This window comes from Plasmodium malariae, assembly GCF_900090045.1.
Source record: "Plasmodium malariae genome assembly, chromosome: 14".
NCBI lineage: Eukaryota > Apicomplexa > Aconoidasida > Haemosporida > Plasmodiidae > Plasmodium > Plasmodium malariae.
The window spans coordinates 3,203,006-3,228,289 of NC_041788.1; the positions used below are offsets into that span (position 1 = coordinate 3,203,006).

Sequence of the window (25,284 nt, forward strand, 5' to 3'; positions counted from 1 at the left end):
AATATATATATATTAACGTGTGCTTATATATAAACCTGTACATATATATATATTTATATGTACACAGTTATGCTCGTTTGTGCCTTGCATGAATGCAGATTCCCTCCAATTTATTCTTTGCTTTCCGGCTAATTAGCACAAATATAACCGCTAAGCAACGTACAATTGTAATTTTGAAGTAGCATTAATTTATGCAAGTGGGCTTGTTTATTTTTTCACCTTTCGAAAAAAAAAAATAAATAAAATAATTCTGATGAATTCCAACGTTGAATAAATTTCTCCCCTAACGGGCAACGAAAAAGATTTTCCCCTTTTTTTTGGAATAAAGAAAATTAAATAAATAATAAAATACGCACATAAGCATATATATATATATATATATATATATATATATATATATACATACATACATACATACATACGTGCGTACATACATACGTGCGTACATACATACATACGTACATACGTGCGTACGTATGTAGGTATATGAATGTGAGTGTATGCACGAATGTGTACGAGTACATACATCCCTGAGCGCGCATCGGTTGAGGCTTTTTTACGGACTTGAAAAAATGCGCGCGTTAATTTTTCGATGAACAATTATGACAAGTTCATTCCTACAGATAAGTAAAGCTATATCAAGATGGAAATACCGAAAAGAGTGTTATGATCAATTTTATAATTTTACTCAATGTAGAGGGAGAATGAAGAAAAAGGGTATTTCTTTACATGTAAAGGGTAGCATATGGAATAGGAACATAAGAAAAGATATAAAGTTTGGGAAAACGGATAAAGAGGAAAAAAAGGAAGTAATTAATTTAAACTTGGACAGAAAAGGTATCACAAGTAGTAAGGACCTATTAAAATATATAGGGAAAAATAAAAAATTGCTATTGTATATATTATGTAAAATTGATGAGAAAAAAAATAAATACAGAGGACAGCAGGATGTACTAAACGACCTGGAGCACAATATAAATGAAAAAATAGTTGAAGAGGAATTGTCATTACGTAATAGCGAAAAAATGATTTTCCTAAGTTGTGCAAGTAGTAAATATTACGCAGAGAAAATACACTTGATAAGAAATGATAACAATGGTATATATATAGATGAAAAGAACTTATTCAATTATTACTGTACTGTTTTAAAATACAGAAAAAACAATTCTTTAAATGATAAAGAAATAGATGATGATATATTGACATTTTTTAAAAGCAGAATGAATATAAGGAAGATAAATAGCATTTCTTTATACCTTTTAAACTTGTCTTATTTAAATAGTAAAACTACCATAAAGACAAATGTTTTATACAATTTTGTTTTATATATGTTAAAATATATAAAGAATAAAATTACCAATCGGACGGGTATAATTCTTCTTACACACTACGTGGATTTACTAACATCTATAATGCATGTGTCGAAGCTGAAAATTGAAACTAGCTCTGCAGAAGTTGGAGAAGAAAACACAGATAGTATAAACAAAATCAGGATGGTTAATAAGAATGAATACCCTTTTGACTGTCATTCGTTTTCCAACTTATGCAAGAACAGCCAAGTTATGATACACGCAGGGCACAATGATGCAAAAAAATCAGGGGAAATTATTTCCTATGATGCAACCAAGTTCTATCACTACTTTAACATATACGATTTTGTTTGCAACAGGGAAGGATATACATCCGGGGATTCAGCAGCAGTCGTAACGACCAGAGCAAAGGACGGAATAGCAGTCGGTGGAGTACAGCAGACTATCGATGCTTTAAGCATGAACAAAACGAGCGGTAGCACTTGGGCAAAAATATACGATATACGGAGCGAAATCATTTATATGATTTATTATTTGAATGCCGCATTAGTCTGTTTACTTAAAAAGTGTGTTAGGAATTGTAAAAAGGATGTTCACAGTAAACGTTTTGATGAACCATTAGAAAAGAGACTATACGTCATCATTAATTATATGTTTAACTGTTTACAATATAACGTTTTTTGCAAAACATTATTTTTATTATTACAACAAGTGCTCATTATTTACATGAGTAATAATATGAGGAAGTATCATTTTCGTTATTTATCAACTTCAAGTATAGCTCATTTAGTTCATTTATTGTCTATACAATACAGCTCTGTTAAAATAGACGACGATAATGAAAAATTAATTATGTTAAAAAATTGTTTAAACAAATTATTCACAAATGACTGTAAAGATTTAGGGAAGAAGGACAAACTTCTAACCTATATTAGTGTTTCTAAAATTCTCTTTTTTTCAAAAAAGGTGTACATTGAAAAAATGCATAATATATTAAGTAGTGAACTTATAAATTTTACTTACAGAGATCTGTATAGTGTTGTATACTCCCTAAACTGTTCAAAATTCTATGACTTACCTTTCTTTGAATCCGTGTTAAGGAATATTTATAAATTAAAACACAAATATGAACAAAGTAGAGTCTTAACTATTATAACCGTGTTTTGCTCCTTTAACGTTAACTTGGCCATATTCAATTTCCTCATGGCTTATGCGAACAAGAATGAGTAAAGCCTGCACACGCATGCGCTCATATATACATACATAAATGCTTATATATATATATGTCTTTTTATGTACTTGTTTATGTGATCATATGCATGAGCATGTGTTGAGTACTTTCACGCGTCTCTATCTGTTGGCTTTTATTTTATGAACCCTCTTACATTTTATATTTTTCGTGAGTGCACAACGGTCTCTCTACCCCATTAGATATATGTAGTTGCTCGAGAACATACACACATACAGCATATCTACATTAGCATAAATATATCGCGTATTTATATGCGTACCCTCATGATTACATGTTTGTAAACATTTCTTCGACAGCATGCAACCTATTAGTAGGGAGGGAAAAAACGAAATTCCAGAATTCAACAGAAACCAAGGTGAGCAAATGAATAAGAAATGTATTCCCCTATATGCATCAACGAATGTCTTTGCATATCCCCCATTCGTATCCTTACCCGTGTTTTGCGGAGCATGCACATAATATAATTATACACACATTTATACATACATTACGCGTACATGTACATATAACTCTGTTTTTCTTTATTTTCAAAGAAGCGAAAAAATTGGAAGAAGATTTGGAAAACAAGGAAAGAATCTTAAAGGAGCTATCGTCTCATATAAAGGAAGTAAAAACTTAAGACTTCTATACCACCTGTTTGTATGTGTTTGTATCGGTTTGCACCATTTTAATTATATTCTAAGCATTTTGAATTCGTATTGTATATATTGCGCATACTGAGCATGTTGTACATCCTGATTTTCCTGCATAAACTTTTTACCATTTTCACTCCTACGTAGAATCATAACGCCGATAACATCACCTTTGAGGAGTTGGGTAATTTATCCAATTTTACATGATTAAATATTGTGCTTTTACCGAAAAAATGTGTTTTCCCCTCTGCATTAATTATGGCATTAATATGGCGCTTTATTGCACCAAGATGTCCTATATATGTAGTGTACTGTACAACAATACACCATATTATTGATTTATTATTTTATTTATTTTTTTTTATTTTTTTTTTTTTTTCAATTTGAATAACATCTCATGTAGACACGCTCGAGCTCAATTCGGGAGATTCTGTGCTAAAATGTGATGACTCTGAAGAAAGGTAAAACTGCACATAAAATATAAAAAAAAAAAAAAAAAAAAAAAATGCAGAATATATCGCTCTTTTTTTTTTTTTTTTATGTATATATATTATGCATAATTTTTTAATTTTTTTTGGACTCTTTTTAATTAATGTGATGATAAAAGTGGGTTATGTTTTAAGCCCATCTCTTTCAAGAAGTGAATGATGTACTTAAGAAGCTTTTTTATAATCGTTATATTTTATTTCTTGCCAGGCTCGTATAATATTACTGCTTGACTTTTTTTCCTCTCCATTCAATTTAGTTCATTATATTTGATTTCATTATATTGAATTAGACTTCACTTCTTTGCACTACACGGCATTACATAATATTATATTTCATTTTTTTTTTTTTTTTTTTTTTTTCCCTCGCACAGGTCTCTAATGAACGATGAAGAAATTAAAAGATACTTAAAGAAAAGGAAAAAAAAAAGAAAAAAGTAAAAGGAATAAGAAGGAAGAATATTAAGGGATCAGGATGGAGAAAGGAAAAGACCTCAAAACAGAAAATGGAAAATGTTCTTTTCATTTATTATATAGTCCAATGTAATATCAGTATGTTCAGAAAAATTTATGTCGTACAAAAAAATATCAAAGGAGAGACCAATTTTTATATGCTTTTTTGTTTCGATTTCTTTACATGATGAATATTGATATTTCATTTGTTCTTTTTTCCGCTGCTCTTCATGTTGCTTATCTTTTAGTGTCCTATCATAATAGCCCTTACCGCTTCCAACTCTACACCCATATTTATTATAAGCAATTAATGGAATAAAAAATATAGTTTTTTTCTCTTCAAATGTAAAATAACTAAGGGTATCTGTTACTATATTAAAACTGTTCAAGTGAAAAGTCCTCTTCTCCTTTTTTACTTGTGAATTGAAGTATATATATAAAAATGGCACATATATATTAAACTCATGCTTGACTAACAGATTATTTGCTAAATCAAATGGAAAGAAAATTAAGTCATTCTCCTTTGTAGTTATTGGAACATAAAGATCAAAATAAAAAAAATCATACAATTTTTCTATAATAAATAAAATATCGACTTCTTTCTTTGTAGGTAAATATATGCACATGTTAAAATTGGACTTCTTATCATTCGTTTTGTCCCATTTATCCTTATCATCCTTTTCTATTTTTATTCCATGATTTTTGCTGCTACATGCATTATAATAGGTAAAAAAGGAAAAATTCTGGTCAAAATCATGTATACCGTAATATCTTAAATACTCCTTAGCATCCCTTGTTTCAATCTGTTTATAGTTATACGTATAACTATATATTTTACTAAAATTGAACTCCCCTCCTTTTTCCTTTTTTTCTACGTTCAGTGTACTCAGTATTATGTACATGTGCCTTATTAATTGTGTGTATAAATAGTCTATATAAAAAGTCCGTTCATTAGATTCTACATCTTTACAACCACAGGTACAACCGCTAGTACTACGAGATAAACGACTTTGCTTTGTTTCCTCGTCAAAATTAGTTTCTGCTGTATATGCACATTGAGAGAAGGCATCCTTTTTTTGAGTTATCCAATGTTTAAAAACAATCTCTCTAATTTTTTTTGCATTTTCTCGTACAATGCATTTTATTATTCTATTATTATTGCTATGGCTGATCGTGCCATTAGTGTAGCTATTATTACTTGTACTATTTCCGCAGTTTTTAAAACAGTCATTTAAGTCTATTGTTGTGATACTATTTTTGTAATCGTCCGAACAGAGCATATTCATTTTATTATAATGCGATTTTAAACTCGTGTTACTTTGGCGTAATATGTGTAAAATGGATGTGGAAAAAAAAAATATAAAAAAATATAAAAAAATAAAAAAAAATATAAAAAAATAAAAAAATAAAAAAAATAACGAAATAACAAAAAAAGGACAGAATTATAACATAAAAATAATGAATAAAAATTAGAAATATAATAAAAACTTAACAAAAAAATAACAAAAAAATAACAACAAAATAACAACAAAATAACAACAAAATAACAACAAAATAACAACCGAATAACAAAATAATAAAAAAAAAACACTGGAAAATATGTTAATACACAAATGATGTCTAATAATGTAATAATATATATAAAAAAAAAAAAAAAAAAAACAATAAGAAGAAACTATCCTAATAAAATAGTATTAAATTCAGAAAATGTGCATAAGACGTTAATTAATAACTATTGTGCGAACTTGAATAGCTGTCTAAGTCTGTTTTAATATTGCTAATTGGCTTGAACATGTAAGTAGTTGTTGGCAAGATATATGCACATATACATATACATATACGCATACATACATGCATACACACTTACATGTTTTCCATCCAATTTCCTTGCAAAATAAGAAATTTTACTATTAGAAGAGTAATGTTAATGAATATAATTTATTTAAAAAAAAAAAAAAAAATTATTTGCCTTTTTTTCAAATTGTCTACATGTACTAAGAATTAAGTTAACCACAACATAAGAACAAAAAAAAAAGTAAATCTACGAAATTTTAATTCTAAAAAGGAAAAAAAAAAAAAAAATGAATCTCTACAAATTTATAATATAACTTTCCTAAATTTATTCCGATTTTCTTAGTCATGTAAACTTAACAGTCTCACATGTGAAAGAAAAAAGCAAAATTATGCTGTTTCTTCATTTTTTATTTTCCTCTTTTCTTAGTGATCTTTATTTTTGCATATGTTCCCTCATTTTTCTTTATCCCTTTTCTTTCTTTTTTTTTTTTTTTTTATTTTGTGTACTTCAATACAAAAATAAAACTTTTCCTTTTCCTTTTCCTTTTCCTCATTTATGGAAAAATATTAACAAGCAATAATTTTGACGAATTTTCATTTCTAATTGCATTTTTCTTTTTAAAATTTGTTAAATAAAAAAAATAAAATATAATGAAATATACGGAAATATAAGGAAATATACGCAAATATACGGAAATACATGGAAATATAAGGAAATATAAGGAAATATTATATAATAAAATAAAGAATGTAAATATAAATACACGAAGTGAATTTTAACGGTATGTGCTAAAATTGATGAAAAAACAATAGGCGGGATTTCATCTTGCATGTATAAACATATACATATATATATATATATATATTTATATATATATATGTATGTATGTATGTATGTATGCATGAATGTATGTATGAATGTATGTATGAATGTATGTATGAATGTATGTATGAATGTATGTATGAATGTATGTATGAATGTATGTATGTATGTATGAGTATAAATAGAGTATACAATGCTTAACGCAATTGTGTACACATATAAATATACATTAACATGTATATTTACGAATATACGCATACGTACATATTAAGGTATTTATTTAAATGAATATTTATATGCATACGTGCACTTAAGTACTTAATCGCGCGCATACCGCTCTAACGTTCTTGAATTCTTTGATCAAAATGACAAAAGAGGAAAATCATTTAACTGATCAGTAAATAAAATGGATTGACCATTCGAAATTTTTTTTTTTTCTTATTTTTAAAATACGAAAGTTTTGAAAATAAAAAGTGTACATATAAATGCATATGTATATATATATATATTAAATAATTAAACTCTAATATATATGTATATACATTATATACATACATGCATACTTATTACTTACACTTTTACATATATGCGTATATAAAAAATTCCATAATTTACGTATGTATGTCCAACATCCCAAAAATACAGTATATAAGAACATTCACAAGTTTAAAAGGAGTACTAACAAAAAAATGATAATTTGAAGCAGCCAAAAAGAAAAAGAAGAGCATAAACAAAAGGATTAAGTACATCATATCATGAGCTTGAAGAAATAATTTCTTCATGTTAGTTTTTTTTTTTCTTCGTCCTTCTCTTCCACTACAACTTTCACGCCCATCCCCCATTTTTTTTTTTTTCTTTTCTTTTTTTTTTTTTTTATTTATTCATATTTTTTAAAGAATGAAAAAGTGTTTCGTAGTTTTATTTTATTTTTATTTTTTTATGCTCATTGTTAGCATATGTATTTACGAATAACTCGCAGCTCGTGTTTATTTTTAAGCGATTATTGGTATATAATTACTGTGTGTACACTTGTACATACATTAATGCGGGCGCACATATATATATATATATATATATATATGTGCGCGTGAGTAATACAGATACATGTATTAATATTATATGCGTAATAGTATGTGTGTACATAAAAACACAAGTTGCTAACTTCGTGCAGTAGTTTTAAGTACCTACATATCATCGATTTTTTAATAACTGTAACATAGAATAAATATGTATGCAATCTGTCCCACTAATGATTTCTGGTGATAGAACGAATATTATTTCTCTTCAAATTTTCCTTTTATAAAACCAGAAGAATATGCTCAAAAAAACGATGCAGCAGAAAAGACAGTCGATCGTCAAAAACAAAGTAATTACTAAAAAAATATGAATATGTGCATATGGGAGAAACAAAAAAATAAAATAAAAAAGCGCCAAAATAAAAAAATAAAAAGAAGAAATAACAGTGTAGAAAAATAACAACGTAGCAATGTGACAACATTACAGCGTTACGAAATGATCATGAGCATATAGTAGGGAAATAAAAATGATAAAATGTATATGTGCACACGCAAACATCCACAAATATGTATACATGTATGCACACTCTTCTTTCTCTTCCTCCCCCCCCCTGCAGAGCGAGGCGTACCCGCAGAAGAGCGTGAATGTGGGACAGAAATCAAAAAGTAGAAGTAAAAATATGAACAGCAAAATAAAGGTAGTAGTGCGGAAAAGACCAATAAGCGAGTTAGAGAAAAAAAAAAAAGACAGCGATATAATTACAATGAAAGATAACTGTACGATTTATATAGATGAACCAAGATATAAAGTAGACATGACGAAATATATAGAAAGGCACGAGTTTGTTGTAGACAAGGTGTTTGATGAAACAGTAGATAACTTTACAGTTTATGTGAATACAATAAAACCGTTAATTGTAGACATTTTTGAAAATAATTCTGTATGTTCATGTTTTGCATATGGGCAAACAGGTAGTGGTAAAACATATACTATGTTAGGTTCTCAACCATATGGTCAGAGTGAAACCCCAGGTATTTTTCAATATGCTGCAGATGATATATTTAATTTTTTAAGTGTATATGATCAGGAAAATAGTAAAGGTATATTCATATCGTTTTATGAAATATATTGTGGTAAGTTATATGACTTATTACAAAAAAGAAAAATGGTAGCAGCTTTAGAAAATGGGAAAAAGGAGGTTGTTGTAAAAGATTTAAAGGTGTTGAGAGTTCTCTCTAAAGAAGAATTAATATTAAAAATGATAGAAGGTGTATTGTTAAGAAAAATTGGTGTTAATTCACAAAATGATGAATCATCTAGATCTCATGCAATATTAAACATTGATTTAAAGGATATAAATAAAAACATATCTTCAGGGAAAATTGCTTTTATAGATTTAGCAGGTAGTGAAAGAGGTGCTGACACGGTTTCGCAAAATAAACAAACACAAACAGATGGGGCAAATATAAATAGATCATTATTAGCTTTAAAGGAATGTATTAGAGCTATGGATGCAGAAAAAAATCATATACCTTTTAGAGATTCTGAATTGACAAAAGTACTACGTGATATATTTGTTGGTAAGTCTAAGAGTATTATGATTGCTAATATATCACCCACTATAAGCTGCTGTGAGCAAACTTTGAATACGTTACGTTACTCATCAAGGGTAAAAAGCTTTAAAACAAAACCAAACACAAATGAAGAAGAAGACACGAACAATGAAAAAATTAGTATTCTAGATTCTAAGAACTCAGAATATTATAACAACTCAAGTACTGAGAATATTAACATAAAGTCGAGTGGCTTCTTTCCTAGCAATAAGATTAGTCTAAGGTTTAATGAGATAAGGGAAAGGAACATCAACAATAGCACAAACAATAATAGCAGTAGCACCAACAATAACCACAGCAACAATCACAGCAACAATCACAGCAACAATCACAGCAACAACAACAACAATGATAAGAACAATGGCAAGAACAATGGTAGTGGTTCCCTTAAGAGCAGCAGTAATAAAAACATCGAAAAGAACAAAGATACTTCATGTGTCTACGGAAAATACGGCTCTGTTAACGAAATAGACAAAATAAAAGAGAAAAAAAAAAAAAAAAGTCTATTAAATTTAAAAAATAATACAAATTATGATAGTGCAAGTAAGAAGCAGAATTTCATGCAGCAAAGTTATACCTTTTCGGACACCTCTGATTTTTCCTCACTGGATGAAATGAACTGTAGCCTTAACAACAATGATAAACGTATGTTTTTAACGAAAAAAATTGGTAAACAAGATGATAAATTAAGAAATAGAAGCAGTTGTGATACGAACATGAGCAAAAGTAAAAAAAGCGACTTACAGTTACTCAGACATAGTGTAGGAAGTAAACTAACTAATTTTTCACAAGAAAAGGAAAAATTAAAAGAAAATTCTTTTTTAAAAAATAGTAATGTAAATACTGAAGAGAATGTCCTATACAACATGAACAACGTTAGCAGTCTCAATGAAGATATTAATGATAACAACAATGCAAAGAATACTATCAACCCTGTTGTACATATGAGGAATGTTAATGAAAGAGAAGACAACAAAGAGAATGACAATATATTTTTCGATGCTGTTTCTCATTATACGGATAATTATGTGAACAAGTTTATCCCGTATATTGGTCAGAACTTATTTAATACGAATAACAATGCAAGTATGAACTATCCATATGTAAGTAACAGCAACGCTGGGGTGAATAATACAACGAATTATGGCAATGAAATGCAGAATAATGGTACCTTTATTGACATAAAGAAGAGGTCTACAAAGGGAACGAATCTTCTTGTAAATAACTATCAGGAAAATGGAATCCAAACGAACGTGAGCATGAAATTAAATGCATTAGGAGATACGGAAAATAGTGCAAATTACATTTCAGCTACGTGTGTGGAAAACACTAACTTGGAAAACACCAATATCCCTATCCCTAACGGAAGTGCGAACGAGACAAACAACATAAATAATCATCAAGAACACAAAGTAAGCGACTATTTAGGCACTAACCCGAGCTATGGTTACAACAACAACGATTTGACTAATTGTAATGAAAATGGATTCGTAGAATTTAGAACGAAAGATACCATTAATAAAGAAATAGTAGATGTGAATAATATGGATGAAGAACGAACTCATGCAAATAAAATGAACAATTTTTCAAATAATGATTACCTGAATCAGTTCCAAAAGAACGTGAATAGCATGTTAGATAGTTGTTTGAATAGTTTGAACATAACAAATTTATATGAAGATACACAAAGTATATTAAATAAAATTTTATTGTCAAAGTATAAAGCAGATAAAGATAATGTCATTAAGAAATATATCAATGAAGATATTAATATTATGAGTTTAGAACAAGTAGACAAATATGCACAATTAATTTATGAAAAAAGAAAAGTCATATTAAATAAACTCCTGTTTTTATTTAAAAAAAATGTTGATATACAAACAAATAATGAAACTAGTGATTTGAAAAAAGATTTGGTCATGTGCCATATATGTAGTAATAACCCAGATGATCAATTTCATTTTTATGCTTATAGTAGATTAGAAAAGGACATTATTAATTTAATTATGTTAAGGCAGTTATGGTGTGAAAGCGAAAATTTAAGACTACTGCATCAGTTCTTAATAATGGAGTATCAGAATAAATCGGCCAGCTCAATATTGTTTAACGTACCCCAGAACAGTGAAAATGGTAGTATCGTGCATGGTGGTGTTGATAGCAATGTGAACTCCGGCTTACATGCTAATGTAAATGCGAGCATTCATGCCAACTTAAATACGTACTCGATGAGCAAAAAATATGTGGACGATTCCAAAAGTAGTGCCAATGGTAGCTTCACTAAAACGGAGGTTATTCCAGGCAGAATGATAAAATAAATTTTCTACAAAGCATATGCAAAATTATGCAGTTCTGTTAGCATTTTTTTTTCCTTTTCTAATTTTTCATCACATACAGTTTTCCCCTTTTTTTTTTTTTTTTTTTTTTTTTTTTTTTTTTTGTTAAACATTTCTTCAACTTGCAAAATATTCTCATGTTTCTGTGTTTGTATTTTTAAATGTAAATTATTAAAACTGAGAAAATATTCGACGATTTGGCTGAAGCGCCTGATCGGATGAGCGTGCAAATCTGAGAGAGCACACAGATGTGCATATACACCCATGTGTTGCTTGCGTACATACATAGTTATGTACACATATGTATGTATGTGTGTGCGCTTATTCACGTATGTACCACGAAAATTTGTAGTTATACTGTTTTAAAAAAAAAAGAAAAATAGAAAAAAAAGTACTGCAAAAGGTATAAAATATACATAGTATTGCTATCCGGCTTCACCCAGTTAAGTTTTACATAATATTACTGCTGCATTTGGGATTGCGTTTACTATTACAGTTACTGTTAGAGGAGGACTATGTCAACGTAATAGGGGTAATGGGATATCTCCTTCACTGCTGTTCTCTTAATGTTCAGGGATACAATAACGTCGAATATGTCGTTGTGCAGATTCGAGGTCGAATAATTTATCGGTTTTTCTGGAAATGGAAATGCGGAAACAAAGTTAAGATTGAGATAATTCTCTCGATCTAGTAACCTTACATTTTTATCGTTTTTGTTTTTTAGAAGTTTATATGTAAAAATGTCAAACATGTTTATGGAGGTGCTCTTTAAATGCGTAAGAGAGAAACACGTGTTCGTGTTTTTCCCCTCTATATTTTGTTCCACGCTGCTATGTAATCTGTCATGTAATCTGCCATGTAATCTGTCATGTAATCTGCCATGTAATCTGATACGTAATCTGCCATGTAATCTGCTGTGCATGCTTCTATGTTCTCTTCTATGCTCGCTGTTATATATATGAGAACAGAACTTACCACAAGGTCTACCGTGAGGGGCTGTACTATGTGAATGCATGCCCCTCTTACAGTTACTGATGCATAACTGCTTTGTTCGATGCTTTTTTAAAAACACGTTATATGGCTGGTTACTATTTAAAGCTTTGGTGTGCTTACTAAGTGAATTATTTTGATTCTTAAAAAATTTTTGATTAATCCTACAATAGTTATTTAGTGCATTTCGCTTTCTAACGATGTATGTAACATAGTTGTATACTTTCTTCAAAGTATGATTATAAAGACCCACGTTTGACAATTTTGTGTAACTATGGTTTGAGGAGGAACGAATAAGATTGTTCAAACTGTTCACAAAGGCGTCAAACGATATATCAGATATGCCTGATTTAACAGAGCAGTAACGATGAATGTGCAAAATTAGAAAAGAGATTAATTTTAGTTGTGCCTTACTTTGTACAGTTAAGTGATCCATTTTATATATTTTTACATGTTGAAAAAAATAATTAAAATAATTTTCTCTTAAAAAGGGATATACCAAATTGTAGTAAGAAATGTAAAAAGTAATATTAATGAGGGACTGTAATGACTGTACTTTCTTAAAATTGGCAAAAATTATATGATCAAATTTTTCATTGGGGAAATCTAATTTTAATAAAGAAATAGATATATTACTTAAGATCTGATCATTCAGTTGCTTTTTATTCCTTTCTACATTCATTTGAAGCATCAATTCGTGTAATAAGAAACAAAGCAGTTTTTCATTTCTAATCTTGACAGATGCAAATGAGTGTATGATATTTGCTATATGCATAAATTGTAGATGAAATGTATTTTTTTTAATCAAATAAGATATATTTTCAAAAATACCGTTTCTCCTAATATTTAAATTATTAATAGCTCCCAATGTGTTAGTAACAATTTGAGAAAAAAAAAAGTCATCATTAAGTTTTTCTTTTATCGTGCTAATTCGTTCACCACTGTTAAGCAGCTGTTGTGATATACTCTTTATGTATACATTTACAAAATCACAGAGAAACAAGTTTCCAATATAGCTACAAATGAATAAACGATTTATATTTATACCTTCTGAATATGTAAACAGACTAATGTTATATATATACCTTCTCAACATTTGTGTATATTCTGTACAGTTATAGTTATCAGTACAGGTATGACCAAATATCATTTTATCTACAAAATTGTATAACTGAATTTTATGAAAATTTTTACTAAATTCATTTATTCTGTACGACATAATTGTATGATTTAATATCTTGTATGTAGAATTTAGAACGTTAACAATGTATTTTATATTTTCATTAATTGTACTAAGATTGTACAGGTTCTCCCCACTGTTATCCTTACAAATGTTACTGTCCTTACCGTCTGTGCAATTGGAACTACTAAATTGGTTTACGCCTTTCGACCACTTCTTCTCTTTTGACCCTACTAGAAGGGAAGTACCATTTTCACTTCTCCTACTAATTCGTAGTAAATTAATAAAAGCAAAATAATTTACGTCCTTATTTGTTACTATATTCAGAAAACTTTCAGTCGACGTTCGCCTTTTATCATCTACCTCAGTTGGACAAGCATTGTTAAAAAATAATTCTACTATAATTTTCAAATTGTTTTCAAATATAACTAATAAACTTTTTATTACTTTCGTGTATTTTTCTTTGCTATAGCTAAACTGAGTGAAGAATTTACAAAACATGTTTACAAAGGAACAGAATATTTGCATGTTTCCCCCGCTCATGCGATCATGGCACCCGCCTGTGCTGCTCTGTATGTCTGCTACACCATCACCGCGATCTGTGCTAGCTACATCATCACTTGCATTTGTCCTTGCCTTGTCATCACCTCTATTCGTGCTAGCCACACCATCGACGCTTCTGCAAACTATGTAGTCCAGCAACACCCCCTGGAGCTGATCATTTTTTATTCCTAACTTAAAAAAGGAAGAGTATAATATGGTCATATCGAGGGCAGTAAAAAGCGTGTAATTTTCCTGCAAATATTGTAACAAGTACCCATACATTTTGTTATATATCAACCATTTGACATAGTTCAGTTTGTCTCTATACCTCCCATCCGTATCGTGTTTACTTAAATAAAAAAAGTAGTTAGTTAAGGAATGAAAAAATGTAATTAATGATTTTTGATTATATTTCTTTTTAATGATTTGTTGTTTTTTCTCTTCCTTTTTTAACTGTGCTGTAGTATTTAAAAAATATTCTGACTTGTTCATTAAAATAAATAAAAACAAATGATTATAATAATTTTGTTTTATATGAGTATGAAAGATAAAAACTAAATCTATCAAGTTCATTTTGTCTAACATCCGTTCACATAGTCTATCCAGAAAAAATAAAAACTCATTCTTCTTCTTCTCTACTTCTTCCTTATAATATTCATAAAAACTATACAGCTGTAGTAATATATATTTATCTGCGATCTTATTGTCAAACATGTATACATAGTTTAACTGAGTGCTTATATCCTCATCTAACTCCTCTAAATATACATGTTTTATATATTTGTTATTAATATTTGTATGAATTACTATCTTACAATTGTCCACTTTGAAAAGCTCGCTCGCTTTTTTTAAACAAAAAAATTCCTTACCATCTTCCTTTTTTATATTGCCACTACCACTGCTACTATTACCGCTGCTACCCCTAGCAGGTGCTATTGCTGCATCGTTAATACAACAGCTACTACTGGGGGCATCGTCTTTTCTGTGTATAGTGATACTCCTATTTTTATTTTTATCAACACCTGGTACACACAAACGATGGTCTATGCAACTGCTTATTACATCATTACCATTACGTCCTTCCCTAGCTAACACATAATTATGGTAAATGTATTTTAAGGACCTATTAAGGGAAGTATCATTTCTGATGACCCTTTTTAATAAAAGTAAGTAATTCAATTTTGACAATATTTGAATGTGTATTCCATTAGTTGGAAGTGTGTTGTTAAAAAAATGATCAGTACATATTTCATCAAATTGTAAAAATATGAACAAATAATTTATATTACATTTATTTATCTTTTTAAAATTACTTATTCTTGTTTTTAGTAAATAATCTTTTTCCTTAAAAATTTGAAAATTTTCATGAAAAAATATATTTGCCTTATAATTATTATTTTCGTATTTCCATATTTTAAAATTGTTTTTCTTTTTGAGTTCTATAGATGTTATAAAATATCTCCTGCTGTTTTTTCTCCTGATTTGTTCATGTAAATGGCAAAAGACTGAGCAGTTTTTTCTCCTTTTCATGTTTCAACTAGTTCCCCGCGAAAACATTTTTGACACAGCAGATAGGTAAATATAAGCCCAATTTAGAGCAAAAAACTGCTGCGCTGAGGTATATATATATGTACTAATGTATGTACGCACGTACGTATGTATGTATTCATGTATATACATACATACTACATAAGGAAAATAATTTGCATATCGCTGCGCACCTGTACACGTTAGAGATAGGGTCATTCAAAAGGAATACATTTTTTGCGCATATATTGTAGAAAAGGTCAACTCCTATTCTTTTTTTATCAAAATAAGCGTGTTCATCTTTCCCTTAACCCTAATTTGTATCCACTTTTTGATACATAAAATTACAATTATTTAAGCAGCTCGCATTACATATTCATTGAAGTTGAAAAAGGATTGAATTTTTTTACCAAGAAAAAAAAAATTAAAAAATAAAAATAAAATAAAAATAAAATAAAAATAGAAAAAAACTGTTATTCCTAAGTAATATGTGGAATTACATATATATAAATATAGATAAAATGGAATGAGAAAAAATTCTCTACATAGTTTATATGCCATTTTTTCACAGCGTGAATAAAGTATGGTTTATTTATTTTTTTTTTTTTCTTTTGAGAAATTATTCTGAACAGTACAATGAAAGACGAAGCTATTAGGAGATTAAAACCGTTCGAACTAATTCTTCAAAAAGGTATCCTTTATTTTGCAAAAAAATAAAAAATTAAAATTAAGACAAATATGCGTGTGAATAGCCACTGATTTAATGTAAAAAAGGGAAATTCAGTATAATTGTTAACGTTGTATACATATACGAATACAACTATGGGTATATTCAATTTTACGCTAACACCGGGATGCGGCAAATGAAAAAAGGAAAATTTGATTATAAATTTATAATGCAACAATAAGTAAAAATTATATTTTATGAGAGTGTTTTTTCTTTTTTTTTTTTTTTTTTTTTTTTTTGTTACATTGTTTTTCTTTTTTTGCATGAAAGAATTAATGGATTTAGACGAAATTGAAGGGGTGAAATTATTCCAAATTGACGATACCGATTTAAAAGAAATTGGAATATCGATAACACCAAAGGATAGTTATTTTAGGAATAAAACCGTTGAGTTTCTCATAAAATTTAAGGATAGTTATCCGATTACTCCACCCAAAATTACCTGTCTCAGCAAGGTAATTAAACAGAAATAGGAAAAGATACAACCAATTAAGGAAAAATGCGAAAAATTATTACCAATTAAGGAAAAATGCGAAAAATTATTACCAATTAAAGAAAAATGCGAAAAATTATTACCATTTAAGGAAAAATGGGAAAAATTATTACCAATTAAGGAAATCATTTGCACATAAAAGTATACGCACATGTACCTACCATTGACCATGTACCTCACTCATTGTTCCTTCATTTTTAGATATTTCACCCAAATATTGATGAAAACGGAAATGTTTGTTTGAATATTTTAAAGCTTGAATGGAACCCAATTATAAATTTACAAATGTTAATATTAGGATTACTTCTGTTGTTAAATGTATTAATTTATGTGTCGAATACTGATGAGAACAATTTTGCTTTATGCATTATCCACGCTATTTTGTTTTTATCTGTCAACATGTACTTGTGTATTTGCGCAAATGAGATTTTTACAGCTAATATTGTACTTAATTATATATGTGTATATATATATGTACATTTTGTTTCTCTTATTCATTATATTTATTCCTTTTAATTTTTTTTTTAATTTGATTTATGTTACATTCCTTCAGGAGCCCTCAACGGATGATCCTTTCAACAAATCAGCAGCGGAAGTATTTAAAAATGACAAAATAATATTTCAACAAATAAATAATTCTTTATTCCAGGGGAAATAATCCTTGCTTCATTTGGCATATTTTTTTATAGTTATTATGTTCATGCAAAATAATCATATATTAACCTTAAAGTGTTCATCCTACATATAAATATATTATATGTACAAGTATATATATATGTTATACATACATGTAACAAGCAAATGTGTGCGCTCTTTCGTTACCCGCTCCTGCCTTTGGGTAAGAAAAACATCTTTGTGTTTTTTACTAAATATGAGTTATATACATTAGATATCGTATAAAAATATAATAAAAGAAAAAAAGAAAAAAAGATTTTATGTCACTACAGTATATATTGTACTTGAAAATATTTAACATAGCACCTCGTCACCTGTTTAAGGCATATTCTTACAAATTACAAGTGCATTTTTGTACAAGTATACATTTTTCTTTTGATAAAAGTTTATTAAAAGTGAGTTAGCATGTTAGCATTTTTTTTTTTTTTTTTTACTTTTTAGCGTACTGCTGCTCGGCTACGTTATTAGTTCACTACTCCATTTTCCACTTCGCCATATTATAATTCGTTGAATTTATACTGTACATGTACCTTCAATAAACTGTCCTTGTTAAAATGTTAATGCGGGGAAAAAAATGCACATAAAATAATAACAATCGAAAAGGGGATTTACATAGTTAAAGTAGCATTATATTTGCCCTCGTGGTTATAAGAAACAAAATAATAATTAAGCTGCCATTTAATGAAGCAAAAAAAAAAAAAAAAAAAAAAAAAAAAAAAATATACCTTTAGGTGAAATGTGCAATATTCATTATTCCATTAATCAGTGGTGTTGACCTTTATGTTCTAGTAGAGTAGAAAGAAGAAAAAACATTTTGTTCAGTGGTACGCCACCAAATTGTGTAATAGTATATGGAACAAAATGGGGAAGCGTATTCTGCATAAGTGAACGGAAAATATTGTTATTCTGTTATGCATAATTTTTTAATATTTTGTTTCGTTTTGCAAAATTTTGCGTAATTATTTTTTTGTTTTTTGTTTTGTTCTTTCTGATTTTCCTGTCTTTGCGTTCACACTGAACGTGAAGCTTGCTTTACAATGAATGGTGGTAACTTGGGTCAACGAAGGAACGGTCTTCTACATAGTATCATTTTTCGAATAAGAGAAAGAAGAACGTTTTATGCTTCTAAATGGATAAGAAGGTTACAATTGTTAAATGAGAAATATAATTACAAAATAAATAAGGAAGAGGAGGAGGAAATAGAATATGAAGAAAAGAAAGAGGACGATCAAATAGAAAAAGTATATCCATTATGGAATAGTAGAAGAACCGGATTGTTAGGATACAAAGTTGGGTGTATGAGTATATGGGATATATGGGGAGTAAAACATGCAGTAACAGTCGTTAAGATAAGCAATTGTTATGTGTTAGATCAAAAGAATATAAGTAGAAATGGATATGAAGCTTTAGAAATAGGAATAGGTAATATGAACGTTACAAAACAGAGTAAAAATAATATTGGTAATTATATTAAAAGGAAGTTAGGATTTATACATAAAATAAGAGAATTCAAATGTACGAGTGATTGTTTCTTACCTGTTCAGCATAAATTTTCACCTAGACATTTTTCTCCAGGTCAAAATTTATTTATTAGTTCAAGTATAAAAAATAAAGGTTTTTGTGGTGCAATGAAAAAATGGAATTTTAGTGGTAAAAATCAATCGCATGGTACTGAGAGTAAAGCACACAGAAGTTTAGGTAGTGTTTCTATGGGGAAAACTATCAATATAGTTTTTCGAAATAAGAAAATGAATACACATATAGGTGAAAAAAGCTTAGTTAAGTGTAGCAATAATAAACTATTTCGCATTAATAGTCTTAAAAATTTATTATTTATTAAAGGTCCTATTGGGGGATATAAAAATAAAGTTATAAAAATATCTGATGCGAAAGGTAGATCTTTCAATAAATTCAAAAATAAAATATATTTATATTATCCAACATTTATATATAAGAAAAATAAAAAATATAAAAATGTTATAGATATGCCTCATAGTATAGAAGACCCATTTCTCTATAACGAAATTCCCCTATATGAACCCACGAATAAATGAACTGTTTCCTGCATGTACCTGTTCAGGAGTTCTGTACGTGATATTTCCCATTTCGCGCCCTTTCTCGCTTCTTTTTCTAAGAAAAAAGTGCACATGTATATTTACGTATGTGTGTATGTATGTTTGTATGTATGAATGTGTACTTATGTGGGCGTACATATGCATATATACGAATATGTTTTCTTAATCTCTCTTATTTTCATACATTTTGTCACTTGTTTGCATCTCATCATTTTTAGCCTTCCAGTGCATTTAAATTTTGGAAAGATTTTGGTATCATAAAATTGTGCAGCAACCTTAAGTTTAACCTTACCTTATCCACAACATTACCTTAACCATAACATTCGTAGTTTTATTTTTTAATTTACTGTTTTGAATTCCCCTTCCTCGTATGATTTATATTTTAGCAAAATTCTGTTCTTTCAGTTTTACCTAAAAAATAAATAGAACGTGCGCAGTAGGTACGTGTGCGCATAAAAAAATGAATCAAAACATTCATGCTTACGTATACACGTGTATTGTTATGTATATATATGTGCGTGTATGTATATTTATTCATATGAATGTACTTGTTCTGTTTATTTATGAGGACCCCTTCAACACAAATATATTCATATGAATATATTAGCTAATATATAATTCATATGTGCGCATTGGTATTGGCATTGTCATAAGGATAAACGTAAAGAGTGTTTACGCAAAACGTTCCTACATAATCAAAGCACTTATATAACGGACAAAACAGTAAAGTATATAAGAACATTCATTTTATGTTCATAGTTTTTTCTGTTCCTTTTCTGTTCCTTTTCTGCTCCGTTTCTGTTCCGTTTTTGTTATGTTCCTCTTCCTTTTATGTTATTTTTTTAATTTTTTTTTTTAATTTTTTTTTTAATTATTTTTTTAATTTTTTTTTTAATTTTTTTATTATTAATTTTTTTTTTTTTTCATTTATGCATATTTTAGCATAGTTTAATTTTGTTCAGCTAGGGTAAGTTGCAAACTCGTTTTGCATTAATGAATGATATTATAAAAAAAAAAAAAATTTGTTAATATATTATATTGATAAGATTTGAAATGGCATAATTATAATTACTTTTGATAAATGGGTATATATATATATACATATATATATATAAGCATGTACACATACACAAGTATATACTGGCATGTTCGCACACGAGTACACATGTACATATTTGAAGATTAGGAGACATATGAATATTTTTTCCTTAAATTTAATCAACATATAAGTGATTACTCTACTACAGCTTAACTGAAAGTTTTCAATTTATTTTTTAAAACCCATGAAAGAAGATAAACAGAGGAGTGCGGACATTCATAGCGAAAATAAAAGTACGTAAGTTTGAGTGTGTATATGTGAGGGGGTATGCACGTATATATGCTTTTATGTTATGCTTTATTTGCAAATAACTCGAAAAAGGATAAGAAAAAAAATATATAATATGTGAAGAGAAAGAAAAATAATGAACAGGGCATCATTTTAATGATTGAATAAGCCCATGGATGTGCTGGAATGCGCATATGAGTGTATATATGGTTATATGTGTATGTGTGTATATATGTATGTGTATATATGTATGTGTTTATATATATGTGTATATATGTATGTGTATATGTGTATGTGTATATATATGTATGTGTGTATATTTGCATAAGGGGAAAAAATAAAATATAAGGATAGAGGAAACAATTAAACCTATTAACATCTGACGTTTGTAAACGTCTATCCCTCGTCATGTATATGTATATATGTGTACATGTATATGTATGTGCATATATTTATAGTTATACATTTTAATTTCTTTTTTTTTTTTTTTTTTTTTTAATTAGCTGATAATAAAAGGCAAAGGGAAAAAATGAGCCATGTGGACAATAATGTACATTATTGCGCGTCTTGTGTTTTTCACAAGCCATTTTAAAGCGAATAGTTGTACATAGAATTAATTTATAAGCAAACATATATATGTACATATGAATATATGTATATATGTATATATGTGTTATATGCACTGTTGTTCTTTACCTTTTTAATGTTGATTCATAAAGACCCAAAACAGATTGTTCCGTCATCCACAGTTTGGACGTCTTAACAGCTTATGCAATATTTACGAAATATTATTTGTTATACGCTGTAATTTATTTGTTACGTATAATATTTTTTCTTTTTTTTTCTCCCATTTTTCATCCCCTTTTCACCCATTTTTCTCCCCTTATTTATTTTTTATTTATTATTATTATTATTTTTTTTTTTTTTTTTTTTCTTTTTTTTTGGCACGAAACTTGTTAATTCACTGCAGGATAACAATAATAATGAATTGTTAAAATATAAACAAAGCTTCTACATAATCAAAAAAACTATAAACCTTTTAAAAAATGTAAATCTATATAAAACGTAACGCAATCATATATAAATCATCTCAACCATTTGAGTGCATGCCCGTGTAGATATGTACATGAACATGAACGTGTATTAACGCATTATTTTGTTTCAAACTTATTTCGATGTTGTTCTTATTTTGTTCATATTTTGCTCATATTTTGCTCATATTTTGCTCATATTTTTGTTTTGTTTCAATTTTACAGCATTATTACAACAAAATAAACGACATTAATTCTCTGAGGGCGAGGGAGAAAAAGCTGTTAGTTTATTTGAAAAGGAAAATTATAATTTTGGAAGACAAGGTATATCTGAATGATGCTCGTGTGTGTGTGTGCGAGTGTTTGTGTGTGTTTATGTATATATATGTGTGCTTGTGTGTACATAATACGCGCATAAAATTAATTGGCCGTAATTAACTAATTTTCCCATATCCCTTTTAGTGCGCCTTTTATTCTGAACACGTAGAACAGCTAAAAAAAATATATAGAGGTATTTTCAAAAGAATAGGATAAAATAAGGAAGTGATATATAATGAATAAACAAAGATATAATGAAATATAAGTGAATATAATTAAATATAAATGCATATAAACAGACTACGCGCCTTTGCAACAAGTTGCAAATAATTTATTAATTTTTTTTTTTTTTTTTAAATAACAGAACAAATAAATTTAAAGAACAACAAAACACAAAATCTGCAGGATGAAGTGAATAATATAGTATGCTGAAAAAAGTCTCTTAATGGTGCATTAACATGGCACATGAACTAATTTTTTATGAACGTGTTTAATACGTACTATTTACGCACACGCATACTCATACATGCATACATACATATATATGTACATGCATGTATATGTGCATTTTTGTTTTTTCTTTCGCCAGAGCAAAACGTCAGAGGAAAAAATCGAATCAAACAGCACTAGTAAGGCACGCGTGTGTAAATACTTACATATATATACACATATATGCGTACATATATACATGTGTATATACATTTATATATACATATATATATCTATATTGTTGTATGTGTTCTCTATATACACTTGAATGAACCTATGAGAAAAAGCACGTATGTGTACCGTTGTACTATAATATATGAAATGAAAATTTTTTTTATTATTTTTTTATTGTGTCCTTTATAATTTAAAAGGAATATTAAAATTAAGGGAAGACCAGATCGAAAGGTTATCTCAGCAATTGGACTCAATAAACAATTTATACCTTAAGGTTAGCGAATATTTGTCGTTACAACATAAGCAAAAAAACGAGTCAGTCTATGCAAGTGCATGGACGTGTACATGTACACGTATATATATATATATATATATATATATATATATATACATGTGTGTGTGTATATGCATATACGTATATATGCGTATGTGTATATTTATGGGCATGTATTCATATTTGCGTAAGTTCTGTCCTTTTATCTCGTTCGTCTTTTTATTGTAGCAAGTCGACAGTAACAAAAAACTAATCATGGAAGTAGAGGAGCTAAACAAAAGTGTAAAAATTGAAATGTAAAACAGTGTCAACCAGAATTTTACATATTTGTTGAATATTTCTTTCATTTGTTCTTATTTCTTCTCATCTGTGTTCACTTCTTTCCTTCCTCGAACTGCTGTAGATTTTGTACCTGAATAACAAAATTCAAGAGGAAAAAAATAATCGAAATAATGTGAAAAGGAAATTAAAGGTAAGCAATGCATATTTAGAAAACAATACTGGATAAGAGTTGGTCATGAGTGAAGAATGATTATTCCCGTGTGTATGTCTATTTTCACGCATGTATGTATAGATTGACAAGCATATAGGTGCGTGTACATAAAGGAATAATCATGTACAATCATACGCACTAGTACACGCACATATGCATATAGACATGCACTAGTACACGCACATATGCATATAGACATGCACTTGAACATGCACATGTACATATACACGCGTGTTTCCCCTTCCTGTACAGTTTTACATGCGGTATAACAGGAACAAAAAACAGTTTAAGCTTAACATGGCAATGCTGAACAAAGAAGAAGAAAGAGTGGAAAAGGAAGAGGAAAAGGAGGATGTATGTCTTTCCATTTTGTGTATTCTCAAAACGGAATTAGAGATGATGGATGAAGAAAAAAAGAAAAAAAAATATGGGGATGACAAGGATAAAATAATACTAAAAAATAATAATAGCTTTTTTAAAAAAATATTCAATTCAAATTATAAAATGAAAAAAAAAAAGAATACAACTCTATTTGATACAATATACAAAAAACAATTTTTTTCCTTTTATGAAAAAGCTTTTATTGAAAATAATAAAATGAAATTTGATAAAATTGAAAAAAAAAAAATTTTTTCTATTCCATTAAAGAATGTAAAAAAAAGTAATAATTACGATAATATACACAATGAGCTAAAGGAAAATATTGAAGAGAAAGAGGTGCAAAAGAGGGAGGTTAAAAAAAAAGAAAGTCATAATAAAAAAAATGATAGATGGAACTACTTGACATTAAGTAATATATATTTCTACAACAATTTTAACAATAATTTTGATGATGAGAAGAATGAACACTTCCATAGAAATGCTGATGGTTCAAATAACAGGCGCTTTAGGAGGTATAGGAAAGGTACCAGTGAGCAGAGGCAGTTGGAAAACCGTAAAGAAGGTATACTGAATGATGCAAAAGAAGCCGCATGGAAGGGGGAAAATATGTCAAATGGAGATACTCCTAGTAGTGGTAGCCCTAATGGTAGTACTCCTATAAACAATTCTACGAATAACTACGCGTCAAATCGAAACATTGATAGTAAACCCATCAGTGAACGTACGGATATGAATAATGACAACCCGAAGGAGAGAGAAATCAGAAATAAGTGCAACAAGAGCACACAGGAAGACATTAAAATTAAGGGTGCTGACGAAACGGTTTGTTAAGATGTAAGGTAAATAATGGAAAGATAGGTATAATTTCAATGATT

At 28.6% G+C, this 25,284-nt stretch overlaps 7 protein-coding genes across 7 annotated transcripts; 5 read left to right on the plus strand and 2 right to left on the minus strand.

Annotated features, from left to right (window-relative positions):
• Window positions 1–602: 602 nt before the first annotated feature.
• Window positions 603–4,120, plus strand: PmUG01_14078100 (conserved Plasmodium protein, unknown function; the record flags this gene model as incomplete). Its single annotated transcript, XM_029008378.1, has 6 exons — window positions 603–2,536; window positions 2,859–2,917; window positions 3,099–3,169; window positions 3,342–3,378; window positions 3,598–3,655; window positions 4,054–4,120. The coding sequence occupies 6 exons, from the start codon at window positions 603–605 to the stop codon at window positions 4,118–4,120; spliced, it is 2,226 nt and encodes a 741-aa protein (XP_028864673.1).
• Window positions 4,121–4,173: 53 nt separating this feature from the next.
• On the minus strand, window positions 4,174–5,418 carry PmUG01_14078200 (conserved Plasmodium protein, unknown function; the record flags this gene model as incomplete). The annotated part of the gene is made up of 1 exon (XM_029008379.1): window positions 4,174–5,418. One exon carries the CDS (start codon window positions 5,416–5,418, stop codon window positions 4,174–4,176), a length of 1,245 nt encoding a protein of 414 aa, XP_028864674.1.
• Window positions 5,419–8,064: 2,646 nt separating this feature from the next.
• Window positions 8,065–11,694, plus strand: PmUG01_14078300 (kinesin-13, putative; the record flags this gene model as incomplete). The annotated part of the gene is made up of 2 exons (XM_029008380.1): window positions 8,065–8,115; window positions 8,383–11,694. The coding sequence occupies 2 exons, from the start codon at window positions 8,065–8,067 to the stop codon at window positions 11,692–11,694; spliced, it is 3,363 nt and encodes a 1,120-aa protein (XP_028864675.1).
• Window positions 11,695–12,214: 520 nt separating this feature from the next.
• On the minus strand, window positions 12,215–15,955 carry PmUG01_14078400 (conserved Plasmodium protein, unknown function; the record flags this gene model as incomplete). Its single annotated transcript, XM_029008381.1, has 1 exon — window positions 12,215–15,955. The coding sequence occupies one exon, from the start codon at window positions 15,953–15,955 to the stop codon at window positions 12,215–12,217; it is 3,741 nt and encodes a 1,246-aa protein (XP_028864676.1).
• Window positions 15,956–16,588: 633 nt separating this feature from the next.
• Window positions 16,589–17,830, plus strand: UBC12 (NEDD8-conjugating enzyme UBC12, putative; the record flags this gene model as incomplete). The annotated part of the gene is made up of 4 exons (XM_029008382.1): window positions 16,589–16,643; window positions 16,950–17,134; window positions 17,374–17,565; window positions 17,726–17,830. The coding sequence occupies 4 exons, from the start codon at window positions 16,589–16,591 to the stop codon at window positions 17,828–17,830; spliced, it is 537 nt and encodes a 178-aa protein (XP_028864677.1).
• Window positions 17,831–18,884: 1,054 nt separating this feature from the next.
• Window positions 18,885–19,901, plus strand: PmUG01_14078600 (mitochondrial ribosomal protein L3 precursor, putative; the record flags this gene model as incomplete). The annotated part of the gene is made up of 1 exon (XM_029008383.1): window positions 18,885–19,901. The coding sequence occupies one exon, from the start codon at window positions 18,885–18,887 to the stop codon at window positions 19,899–19,901; it is 1,017 nt and encodes a 338-aa protein (XP_028864678.1).
• Window positions 19,902–21,797: 1,896 nt separating this feature from the next.
• Window positions 21,798–25,240, plus strand: PmUG01_14078700 (conserved Plasmodium protein, unknown function; the record flags this gene model as incomplete). The annotated part of the gene is made up of 11 exons (XM_029008384.1): window positions 21,798–21,852; window positions 21,980–22,053; window positions 22,220–22,297; window positions 22,506–22,604; window positions 22,743–22,791; window positions 22,963–23,021; window positions 23,188–23,227; window positions 23,459–23,535; window positions 23,764–23,817; window positions 23,939–24,007; window positions 24,281–25,240. The coding sequence occupies 11 exons, from the start codon at window positions 21,798–21,800 to the stop codon at window positions 25,238–25,240; spliced, it is 1,614 nt and encodes a 537-aa protein (XP_028864679.1).
• Window positions 25,241–25,284: the final 44 nt, after the last annotated feature.